The sequence below is a fragment of the Sceloporus occidentalis genome, unplaced genomic scaffold, assembly GCF_023333645.1.
Source record: "Sceloporus occidentalis isolate IW3139 unplaced genomic scaffold, rSceOcc1.0.p SCAF_1, whole genome shotgun sequence".
Taxonomy (NCBI): domain Eukaryota; kingdom Metazoa; phylum Chordata; class Lepidosauria; order Squamata; family Phrynosomatidae; genus Sceloporus; species Sceloporus occidentalis.
Genome location: NW_028316981.1, coordinates 140,696,945 through 140,709,855, shown reverse-complemented (window position 1 = coordinate 140,709,855; position 12,911 = coordinate 140,696,945). Strand labels below are relative to the sequence as shown.

At 40.2% G+C, this 12,911-nt stretch overlaps 2 protein-coding genes across 8 annotated transcripts in view; one reads left to right on the top strand and one right to left on the bottom strand.

Annotated features, from left to right (window-relative positions):
* Positions 1–8,228, top strand: part of LMTK1 (lemur tail kinase 1) — a 225,955-nt gene extending 217,727 nt beyond the window's left edge. Inside the window, exon 16 of the transcript XR_016282411.1 lies at positions 8,187–8,228. The gene's annotated coding sequence lies outside the window, so the exon portion shown is untranslated. The remainder of the gene's footprint in view (positions 1–8,186) is intronic.
* The window catches only part of BAIAP2 (BAR/IMD domain containing adaptor protein 2), a 165,040-nt gene that overhangs the window by 69,798 nt on the left and 82,331 nt on the right, over positions 1–12,911 (bottom strand). For all 7 annotated transcript variants that reach the window (XM_089539468.1, XM_089539451.1, XM_089539478.1 and 4 more), the window contains exons 4-6: positions 12,151–12,212; positions 10,237–10,308; positions 7,736–7,873 (exon numbers count right to left, since the gene is read on the bottom strand). In XM_089539468.1, the coding sequence (XP_089395594.1) occupies positions 7,736–7,873; positions 10,237–10,308; positions 12,151–12,212 (272 nt within the window). The remainder of the gene's footprint in view (positions 1–7,735; positions 7,874–10,236; positions 10,309–12,150; positions 12,213–12,911) is intronic.

Below are 12,911 nucleotides of genomic sequence, written 5' to 3'. Positions count from 1 at the left end.
AGCTAACAAGGCCAATGCGATTTTAGGCTGCATCAATAGAAGTATAGTGTCTAGATCAAGAGAAGTAATAGTGCCACTGTATTCTGCTTTGGTCAGGCCCCACCTGGAATATTGTGTCCAGTTCTGGGCGCCACAATTCAGAAAGGACATTGAGAAACTGGAGCGTGTCCAAAGGAGGGCGACAAAAATGGTGAAAGGTCTGGAAACCATGCCCTATGAGGAACGACTTAGGGAGTTGGGGATGTTTAGCCTGGAGAAAAGAAGGTTAAGCGGTGATATGATAGCCCTGTTTAAATATTCGAAAGGATGCCATGTTGAAGAGGGAGCAAGCTTGTTTTCAGCTGCTCCAGAGAACAGGACCTGGAACAATGGATGCAAGCTGCAGGAAAAGAGATTCCACCTGAACATTAGGAGGAACTTCCTGACAGTAAGGGCTGTTCGACAGTGGAATGCACTCCCTCGGAGGGTGATAGAGTCTCCTTCCTTGGAGGTCTTTAAACAGAGGCTGGATGGCCATCTGTAGGGATGCTTTGACTTGGATTTCCTGCATGGCAGGGGGTTGGACTGGATGGCCCTAGTGATCTCTTCCAACTCTACGATTCTATGATTCTAAGATTCTATGATTCTAAGAGTGGAGATGTTCCATCATCTCTTTTCTTACACTGAAAGGGACAAGTGTGAAGAGCAGCAGTGCTATTCATGTGAAGATTCTCCTTGTAAGCAAAGATGCTGCAGAAAAAAACAGGGTTCTTGTTTACATGAGCACAAAGTAATCATCAGATATGTCACTTTCCATGTGAGAAAAGTGATGGCGGAAAGAAAGGGCCCTAAGTGCGCATAAATAATGCCTGGATAGAGCTAAGATTCACCCTTTTTCCCAACCAGTATTACTTATACAGTGCAAATGTTTGAAATAGTATTAATTTGTATATGTGTCTGTGTATGCAGAGTGCTTTTCCATCTCGATATTCAGCTTACACCTTGAAATCAAGGTCAAGTAGAAGCACATGCTCCACCCAACACATATAGAACTATAGTGGGACCTTGGTATTCACTGGGATTTGCTTCCAAGACCCCCAGTGGATACCAAAATCCATGGATGCTCAAGTCCCATTAAATACAATGGCACAGTGAAATGATGCCCCTCATATAAAATGACAAAGTCAAGGTATGCTTTTGGAATTTACATTATTTTTTAAAATGTTTTCAAACCATGGATGGTTGAATCTGTGGATAAAATACCCATGGATATAGAGAGCCACATGTCTTCAGAGCTATAACTATGGTTTCTTACTAAGAAATTCCACAAACACAGCAAAGCTGATGTGAATTTTTAGAAGCCGTTTAGGTAACAGAAAAAGACATGGACACCACTCAGAACAGAAACTTTGAAATTCAAGAACTGAATAGAGCAGGCAACTTGCTTCTTAGGGGAAAGAAAGTGACAGATGGCTGTGATTCCTAAAAATATAAACAGGAAAAGGCTCTACACTCTTCTCTTTTTGAGCAGGAAAGCAAACTACTATGAATTTTTTTGAGGATGGGACCCAGGGAAGTGTGTGAGAAACACTAATCACTGCAGCCTGGCACCTATGAGGCAAATCACGGCCCAAAGTTTTCCATTCTCCTCAATAATCTGAAGAAGTGGTCCATGAAAGCCATGTTGTAATAAACTGGTTAGTGCCAAAAGATTATTTTTTTATGTTGAATCTCCTCAAAGGTTCACCCATTGTCAACAGGAGAATTAAGCTTATGTCCAGTAGAATCAATTAAATTTCTACATGGTATCTTTGGATACATTATACATTATGATTTTGTAATTACAATAGACCCTTCCCATCTGCAGAGATTTGGTTCTGGATCCCTCCATGGATGGCAAAAAACACCAATGGCCGGGCCTCATATTATTCAATGGTGGTGGTGGGTGCAGACACACCACCAATGAATAATAAGGGGCATGGTGATCTGCAGATGGTGAAATCCATTGATTGGATTGTAAAGCCAAAACCATTCAAAAATGGCCTGCTAACACAAATATAAGAAATGGCAAAGAAAAGAACCTATGCATGTGAGCAGATTTGGAACATTTTAATTAATCAAATGTAACAGTACTGACAAATGTTTCCTGAAACCTAACAGTTTTTGCAACTCTGTTTAAGCCCAAATCATCACCACAATGCTTTCTGAAAGAAATAGCCTATCTCCAATTTCCAGCTCTTAAAAGATTCTTGAAAGTCTGTAAGGCTGCTCTCTACTTTTTCTCACCCAAACAAGTAGCACTAGAGGAACCCACTTGGGTTTGCTCCTTTGTATCTGAAAGAGTTCATATTTCAAAAAAAGAAAAAGGGAAGGGAAGAAGAGAAGAGAAAAAGGAAGAGAGGGAAAGAGGTCATACTAGAAAGATGATAAAAAATTGTCAGAGTGGGGTACTCTGTAATTTCAAATGGAGAGACACAACTGTTTTATTGTTCCAACTCAGTTTATGGCCATGATAGGGGGGAGGGGGCGCATCTTGTCTACTAACACTTCTTCTATCATCAAAAATGTAGAGACTATCATTACAACACTGTCAGTAGCTTTTCCCTAATGCTATTTTACCCTCTTTTCCTAATGAAGAAGCCCAAGATGCTTCAAATGGTGGTGTCATGTCTTTTACATCCTTTACATCAATAAAAGTATCACTTGAGGATAGAGTTTGGATTTTGTTGCTTTTATGTCCTATGGCCAATATGGCTGACCCAAAACAATTTTTCCTTGTCTTCTTCCCTGTTGGCCATACTGATACATTTTGTATGAATTTCAAAAGGTTTAGCTAACCAGAGACATTCTTCACTTCCTGATTTCTTTCATTTGTCTTCTGTTTTCTACTTGACATATTCTCTGTAATTTTAATATTGATGAAAAATAATATCTGGTACATACAATCCTCCCTTAAGTTTCTATTATTCTCACAGTTTCTATTATTCACAAGATCAAGGTCACTGTGAACACACTCCTCCTCCTCATCCCTCCCAGGCGTTTCCCCTGGGGAGAGAAAAAGCCCAGGAGGGAGAAGCCAGCAAGGGTGTGTGGGCCAATCCCGCCTCTTTCCAGGAAGGGGAGCTTGCCTCTTTCCCCTAGCAGCTCTCTGCCTTGGGAAGGTGTTTGGGGAAAATAATCCCTCATCCTTTTCTAGGGCAGGGAGGTGCCTGAGGAAAACAGCTCTCTTGCCTTGGGAAGGGGTTTGTAGAAAGTGAACATGCCCTCCTTCCTGCCATTCCAAGGCTTCAGAGAGCTCTCTGAAGCCTTGGAAGGGAAGAAGGGAGTTGTGAATGCACGCTTTCCTGCTCTTCCAGTGCCTCAGAAAACTTGCTAGAGCTGTTTGAAGCTTCAGAAGGGAAATGGGGATGCGCACGCGTGCACTGCTCTTGTCTCCCCCGCTTTATTCGCCAATTTTGACTTTTGCAGGGGTTTTGTGCCCCTAACCCATGTGAATATGAAGGGTTGACTGTATACCTATTTCACTGCTCAGATATCTGTGGAATGATAGGCTTCTGTCCTCATCAGCTATTCCAATGGTATAGCAGTTGCATCTTTGCTGTTGTGTGTCCTCAAGTCATCTTCAACTTATGATAACCATAAGGCAAACTTATAATGGGGCTATCTTGGCAAGTTTCTTCAGAGTGAGGTTGCCTTGCCATCCTCTGATACTGAGAGAGTGTGACTTGCCCAAGATCGCCTAATGGGTTTACATGGCTGAGCATCCGTATCTACACATACTGTATTTTCTGGCTTATAAGACTACTTTTTAACCCAGGAAAATCTTCTCAAAAGTCAGGGGTCGTCTTATACGCCATGTGTCATCTTATAGGGTGGGTGCTGAAACTTCCAAGCCGGACTGGAGAATCTGCGGTTGCCACATATGATGGGGGGAGCTCAAAAACGGCTGCGGCTGCATCCCCGCCATATGTGCCGACCGTATGAAAGCAGCAAGGACAGCACTGTACAAGTACAGTAAAAGAAAATCCACTCAACCAGGATTCATGGATAGAAATGACTTAACACGGTCCTGATGACAAGGTGAGGGGGTGCCTCACCGGGGAGGTGTAAGTGAAGGCCGGAGCAAACTGCAGGCGTCCGGGACGCCCAGGATATGGAAAAAAGAGCCGTGTTTGCATTACCGCTCTGATAGTCTTGGAGACAGGGAGGGCTGGGCAGGCAGGGAGAGCTGACCATATACAACAAGTTTTCCTGTTAAGTACCTGCATGTCATAAGCATTTGAATTAAAATTACCATATTGAAATCAAATCTGATGTTTTTTAAATTTTAATTTGGAAGAGGGGTAGTCTTATACGGCGAGTATATCCCAAACTCTATATTTTAACTGGAAAAGTTGGGGGTCATCTTATACGCCCAGTCGTCTTATACGCCGGAAAATACAGTATTTAAAAATCATGCTGACATGCATAAGACATGGAGAAAAATACTTTAACAACTAGACTAGTATGACACAGAGTGAGATGGCAGATTTTGAATACCATTAAAACGGCAATTTATCACTTGTTTTAAGTATTTGTTATATGATATGAGGTCAGGGGACTTTCTGACACCAGAACCAAAACATTTCTGTCTGCTTTGCACTCCTTCATTACAGATTAGGAGTACTTATACCTGCAAAAGTCAATCTCATCATTGTTTAGGCTTTTGCTCACACTGATGGCCTGCAGCAGACTAATTCATCCATCTGCCTGATCTAATGCTGCTTTCTTTATGGAAAACATCTGCAAATGACTGCATGCATGTGAAACTAGCTGATCAGAATGCAAAAGGCACATAAGCATTGCAGTCTTATGTATTCCTTTCAAATGCATTATCCCAAGAAGCATTTGTCTGCCACAAACTTGAATTGGAATAAGCTCTCAGGCTTAGCTGGTCTGAACGCAGCTGCCCAGGGGTAACTGACACCAAATCCTTATCCACTCGAGTGCAGATGGTGGCAAAACCTAGCAAAAGCACAGTGGAACCTTAAGACACTGGCTGGGGCCCAGCCACTGACTTGTTCCTTAGAGAAAATAAAAAAGGGAAATATGCTTTGCAACCATCCAAAACATCCATACAAAAGAAAAATAGCAAAAAAGAAAACAACACAAGCAGGAAAAGAATGTGAACATTTTAGAGGAGCACTAAATTTAGTATTCCAGGATGCATAAGTGTGAATCACTGCAAGAAATGGGGCAGATTCCTTCAGATGAAGTCATGGGGGTTTGGAAGCAGTTATGCTGAAGTCTCATGATCTGTCAGATGTCTTTTAGGACATTCTTTCTGCTAACACTTAAGAAGAGTCAGGCATTCAGATGGGGTTTAAAGGCTCAGGTGCATACCAGATTTAATGAAATCTTCAAGGAAATAAGGCTCAAGCAAACTACTGAATGCATGCCATAGATACTTAAAACATTTTGAAATGCAATTTCATTTATACTGATAGACCTGTGAGAAGCTAAAAATTCAGAAGACTACAGTTCAATGCATCTAGTACTATAAAATGCTTCGGAAAGTACATGCAGAAGCTTACTTATTATTTTAGATTTTATAGCACTGCCATCAAACAGCTCAAGGCAGATTGAGACAGTTGCTGATAAACATTCCTGTTTCCCTTCAGCACCTCTTTTCAGCTCAAACAGCCAATTAAGAGCAAATAACTCATTGTTTTTAATGCAATTAAAACATGTGGTATTCCCCAGCACAACCTGCATTTTAAGTACAGTGCCTGGTAATTACTTCCTTATAGCCAGAAAAATATGTAAGGCTTTAAGAATCTGTTGTCCTTCAGCAAAAATGAAAAAGGACAGGTACCACTGTCATGCAACCAGCTAACAAGCAACAACTGCTGAAAATCCACCTTCTACACAACCATTAAAGGTATAGAAGCCCTCTGATCCCACAACAGAGTGTGGCTGCTTGTAGCACAGCAGGTCAGGAAGGGTTAGAAATTACTGAAAGTAAACTCACCATATCAAAACATATAGTCAAGTATGCCTATGCAATCTGAAGAGCCAAACTACCCTCAGCGAGCTGCAGGTGGACTGGTGTTGGGAATTAGCACCAAGATAACATGCATCTATAATACATTACACTAGTGAAGTATACCATGCCACTGACTTACAGTCACAGCAGTAGTGAAAGAGTAAGCAGTTTCTAGATTGAAAGGGAAGGAGGTTGGAGAAAAGAATGGCAAGAAGCATGGTCTCCCACCCCAACACTCCATAAAGAATTCTTGTTTTACTCTTATATTCATCTGCTTTGTAAGTAATTATTGTGTTTCCTAGACATAGAGAAAATGCTGCAACCAAAAAATCAGATTTCTTTAGGCCAGAATAGGTTAATAGAATTCCTATCAGCTTCTTGTTATAACTTGCAGTGTTGCAGCAGGTGGGGCACCTACTAAAACAGTCATTGACCTCCATCAGAGGAGAAAGAGATTAACCAAGCAGTCACACCCATTAACACTCTTGAAGGCTGCCATTCTCTGTATATCTTCTAGTTTACTGAAACAAACACTTGTTTCACAGAATCAACAAAAATATTATTGCTTTTTTAGAACAGTTCCACCATCATCTATGTCTACCCAGCACTCTTCTGGCTCTTGAACAAGTTCCTTTCTTTGCACAAGTTCCTTTCTCTGAGATCAATACAAGGGTGCTTTGTTGTTGCCATCAAGAAATAGATACTGCCTGTTTAGACACTTACATGCCCTATTCTCTAGGGACACAGTCAAAACCTGATTACAAAACAACACGAGGCTTGAAAACAGTAGTCACTGATATTTGTCATGTCTAATGAAAAATCCTTCAGGCATATGGAAATAAATATTTATTCATTTGACTGGGAGGTGGAATAAAGGAAAACTAAATGACATCAGCAGCAAATCTCTATCGTCTATCTAGGAAACATTCAGGGTGAGTTATGTTGGCCATATAGTAAAGTTCCCAGTGCCACATGTCAGAAGGAGGAGGAGTCAGCCTGCACAGATTTCCCTCCAAAGAACACCACAATAACAACACCTTGAGAAAATACCAGCCCGTGACTAACATTGCCATTTTACAATGTTTTCTCTTGTATGATTTTAATACCTTTGCCTGATGAAGAAGCCAGTGTAGCTTTGAAAACTTGTAATGTGTATTTTGTGCATTTTGGTTAGTTGTATAAAGGTATTCCTATTTTGTGGATTTGGGATGTTATTATAGTCATAACTGTATCAGATAGACAGAGGGCACAATCATTCAAAAGTAATTTTTGAAGAAAATGCAGAGGAATTAATTCATCCAAAGCATCTCAGTCAATTAAATGTTTTTGAACTACTATGCTTTTTTCTGTAACATTTACAATGTACCTAAAAAGTAGGATACCACTACTGTTGAGCATCTGAACACAACTGAAACAGTCAAAATACTCCCAATGAATAATGTTGACTTATCCTGCAGTTCTACCTGTGAAATCCAATTCTCTCTAGCAAATGGACTCCATTTCTCCTCAAAGCAAAATGCACAAAAAGTATTATCCAAATTAATTTCTGTAATGTGACCTGCAGCTTCTTAAGTCTACAGTGGAAATGCCATCAAAACAGCCCAGCAAAACACAAGTGCAGCCATATGTAGGTAGAAGACTACCATACAAGTCCCGCTGGTATTAAATAATAGTGAGGATAACAAGAACTGACTTTTAACTAAAAGGCCTTCAAGGCAGAACAACTCTTACCTGCAGCTCCTTCTCAGAGTACTTCTGGGGGTTTTTGCTCCCCTGGCTTTTCTTCCGAAGCTTCTTCAGTTCAGCTTGGCACTTCTCTAGTGAATCCCCTTTATTCCTTTGCTCGGTCTGATACTTCTTCAGTGCAGCCTGGATAAGGAAGATGTGGTGGGAGTGCTGAATAGCTGAAAACATGCTGAAGAGATGGGCAGAGATTTTCCCCTGTTCCTAATGAGCACAGTTTACATCCTCCCTACAGACATGAAGGTCCTGACCTCACACCTGCTAGAGGGTATGTTTTGAATGAGTGCCTGTTTAGAAATAAAAGGCTGACTTCTTCCCCTGAGAGAAAGTAGAGAAAACATTTCCAGTAAACTAGAGAATAGAACTACTAGCTCTGAAAGCCTTATAAACAATATGTAGTTAAACCCTCAACGTTGCATGCTGTAAAATGTCTCCACAGGCTACATCTGACTTTGGAAAGCCTTTCCTCTGGACATGGCTCATCTTGAATTTGGAAGTTGATAAAGAATGAAAAAACAGAAGAAGTCAGCATTAATTCAAAGACTTAACTGAGAGTTGGGAACATCTAAGACAGAACTATCACCAGAATAAACAGGTCCAAAATCGGTGTGTGTGTGTGTGTGTGTGTGTGTTTTGTAGGATTGGATGGTGCTATTTTACAATGGCACTATCTTATAATTATTTTATGTTCCTTTCTATCAAACTAATGCAGCAGTGTATGCATATATACATGACTTGAATTTCATATGGCTTTCTTAGTCAAGGAAATCTCAGAGATCATTCTGCCACTTCCTTCCTCAGCACCTAGCCCACAGCACCTAGTAGTCTCCCATCCAAGTACTAACCAAGGCTGACTGTGCTTAAGTGTCCAAGATCAGACAGGGTTTGGGGCCTTTAGGGTACTTAGGCCCTAATCACAGCAGATACAATGTTAAAAACAAAGCTTTTTAGTTGAGCTGTAAAATTCAGGTGTAGTGTTTGGGGCCTTCAAGCTTTAAAATATTTCATTTGAATCTGAAAGGGAACAAGATACTGTAGTGGCTGCTTTAGCATTTTGGATACTACAATAAAAATCACATTAGCACACTCACATGGGTGTACGCACAAACACACACACAAACAAATGAGTGTCTTTATATTCTCTTTTTTAAAATTCCCATCTCACCTTCCAGGCAATGTTAGCTATTCTGACATTTCTCTCATATAGTACTAGAACTTCTAAGGATCACCTAGGGAAGCTGAATGATGGCAGATTCAGCCTCTATATACTAGTTGTTGGGGAACAATAGCAGTCTTGTCCCATTTGTGGCTTCCCACAGCACTCTGGTTGACCACTGTGGGAGACAAAATGCTGGATAGCTAATCCCATATGGCACTTCTTATGTTGTAGCTTTGTAATGACTATCAAAAACCCCGCTGAAATTTAGGAGATTATTGCACTGCCCTTTCCCATCCTTCCCTCCCAAGCTCAGCATGGATGAAAACTTCGAAACACAGATTTTATTGCATGCCTCTGCTCAGGCCAGACATCCCATACCCGATCATGGAATCCCATATCCATATCTGGCACCTTTGTGAAAGAACGAGATTTACCCATTCTTTGCAAAGTATGGGAGAAGTCAGGATCAGGTATGGGATGCCATAATCGGATATGGCATGCCTCTGACCTGAGCATGAAGGCGTGTGATAAAATCATGCTTAAAAGTTTTCAACTCACACTAAGGTCAGGAGGGAAAGATAGAAAGGGGCAGTGTGATAATCTTCTTAGTTAATCATGACTCCTATGATCATTTCATATCTAGAAATGGTAGAAATATGCTCCTACACAAATGAGAAAAGAATGGAAAGAATTGAATTTGGAAATATTTTTTCTATATTCTGTTTTGGTTAATAGAACATCATCAATGGTTTCAAATTCAGATGCCAGTCATATTCATCCCTTCAACATAATTATACAGCCATAAATAGAATTGGTGTAGGATGAAAAACAGGAAGTGCAATGGGCTTGTACTTCCTATTTCCCATACTTTACAAATCTATCTGAATCTCCCAGCATAGTGGGACTGGATTGGAGACAGAGGGAGGTATGAAAGTTTATCTTATTATTTCCACATTTGTGCATGCTGAATATCATGTCATAATGTCAACATAATAATTCAACCCTCTACCTCTTACTTTATCACATCTCAAAGAACTCTGTATTTAGCACAGCATCTAACTAAACTGCAATCAAATCTATCTCCCCCCCCCCCCCCAAAAAAAAAAGACATTAGAATCTCTGTGAATCTGAATTAGGAACCATTTAACAGAATAATCTGAATTAAGTGACTTTGAATATGCTCTTTTCTTATGTGGATCAGATAATCCCATTTTCTTTGCATCTTCATCTTCAAACAACTGAAGCCCTTCTACTTCTACCAATACAGTGCTAACAGAGATACAGCCAGAGTGATTCATTTTACATGAAGAATAAGTTATGTGCCACTTACATTTAGATACCGTGAATCCAGTTCTACTTTCTGCTCCAGTTGTGTTAGTAGCTCATTGTGGAAGGACTTCAGCTGAGAACCAAACAGAACAGAAGAAGTTGTTGTTGCTGCTGCTGTGTGCCTTCAGTTGCTATGTGCCTTCAAGCCATTTCTGACTTATGGCAACCCTAAGGAGAAAACCTATCATGAGGTTTTCTTGGTAGGCTTCGTTCAGAGGGATTTGCCTTTGCCTTCCTCTGAGACAAAATGTGAGTTGTCCAAGGTCACCCAGTAGGTTTCCAATAGCAGAACCGAGATTCAAACCCTGGTCTCCAGAGTCCTAGTCCAGTGCTAGACTAGGCTCTATAATGACTTCACTATCTAAATACAGAAAGATGCTCAAAAAGGTTGGAAGGGGTGAGGGAAGCTAATTTGAAAGATGCTCCCCCAAGGATCTTTAGAACTTGATGGTAATAGACAAAACAGAATAAATATGGATAAGTATTAAAAACAACATTAAGTAGGGCAAAGCAACTATAGGACAGCTGAGTCAGACCTGGGAAGATAGCTGAGTAAGTGGGATCAATGAGAAAATATGTTAACCTTATTTTACAAGTCTCTATTTAAAGGCCAAGATCAAGATAAAGACCCTTAAGAGAGGAGAACAGGACTCTTGACGTGGCATCAACAGGTAGCACCTGGACTGCAGACATAGCAGGCACATAGTTCGCTGGACTTAGCCCAAGAGCATAGTCCTCCACACTATGATGATATGTACTGTGTTTTTAAAAATAATTATTTTATTATATTTTTTTCAGAACATATAGCTAAAAATATATACAATATTTTCAAATGAGGATCCTTCAAGAAATGAGCAGCATGATAATGATTTAAAATTATAATAATCAATTTAAACCAAACAGTTAAGGAACACACACAGAACAAAATGGTGACATTGGGAAAAAAATCTAGATTTTGGGTAATAAAGCCACCTATGAACCACTGAGCCATGGCCACTCCAGACACTTTAGCAGATATGGGATGGCTCTTTGTTTACAATGAAATCTGGAGGTGGCTTAATGTGCCACCTATGAATTACTGTATTCCGAATGAGGTCTCCCTATAGTGGAATGAGACTGTGTTAACTCACAAAGGTATTCAGATTTGGTTCCATTGATTATATGTGAAAGAACTGCCCAAATCAAATTTACAAACCATTCCCAGCCCCACAGGTTAACCATAGAGACACCTCTGTTAATCATCTCTATGTGTGAGAGATCTGACCCCTTGTGATACTAACAAGTGTTCTATTTAAGTGTTCAGAAACCAAAAATGACCTGGGTGATTGCTTGGCGAGGCATTTACCTGGATTCTCTCTAGCCATGATATGGGAGACCTTGCAGCTTAATTAGTAGATCTGTTTGCGATTAATAAAAAGGTCCCTAATACAAAAGAGATGTGTATTATGTTTCTCTTTAACTTGCAGTAATTCTGTGTGTGTGTGTGTGTTGTGCATGAATGGTGATATTTACAAGGCGCATACACAATAAATTAACACCCTTTTGACAATGGACCATAACTTAAGAAATGTGTGTCCTATAACAAAAACAAAGTCAAGTGAATCCCCCTTCCCAATAAAATGGGGTTAAATTACAGCAAAGAGGTTCATTCTTGTCTTGGCAGCTCATGAAACCTGCCAAAAGATAACTTTTTATTTGCAACTCTAGTTATTTTCTGGACATTTCTGAGGTGAGAGCATGATTTACAATTTTGTCTGGTTTGTGACTTCTTCAGAGGTCCTTATTCTTATTTAAAGGACTTGGCAACTCTTCTGCAACAGATGTATTTTACATCCACATCTACCAAACAGAGTGCAGGCTTCCCCTTGGCCACTCTCTGTAAAAAGGACATGTCAACAGGAAATAAAGTGCTTACCATCTCTTCTAACTGATTCTGAATCTGTCTGTGGACTTCAGCCATCTGGAAAAGAACATCCCCTAGGAAAGAAAGGGAGAAGAGAGACAAAGGCAGGGGAGAGAGACCAAAGAAGACGTATGAAAGACTGTTCTATATCAACCTTCTCTTCCCACTCCTCCAAAATACAAGCTTGTGCTCTTTGTTTATGCTAATATAATTACATTTTTCCCCTGAAGGCTTAGGAAAGAGTATTTCTTTCAGGAGCTCCATTTAAGGTCAGCGAAAATCATACAATCGTATTTTAAAAAACCATTGTCCTGTGTAAATTTAGTTCCTAGAGCAGCCAATCATTCCACAAGCATACACACAGATCCTTCTCTCTCACTGTGGATTTTGTAGGAGTAGAGCTAATCAGCTGTTGCATTATGGGTGAGCTCAAGCCCACGGTACCTGTGATGCAAAGAGTAGTGCAACTGTGGGATCCAGCATAACTGCACTTGTGTATATTGGCTATTCTAAATATGTGTAGCATCTTGGCCTCAGTCTTTGACATGTAGTCTATGCAGTGAGTGTCTTGATCAGACCCAAATCTCTCCCGAAGTGAGCAATGAAAAAGGTTATGTAGCTCACGCCATGTGCTGATTGACAGTTGCCCACTACAGACAATAAGAGGACCTCAGGTTTCTGCAAGGTATTTTATTCCCTAGGATTCCTAATTGAATCATCTTCATTGAATTTCCCAATATGAGGCATGGGAGTGAATATAATATTACTCCCAT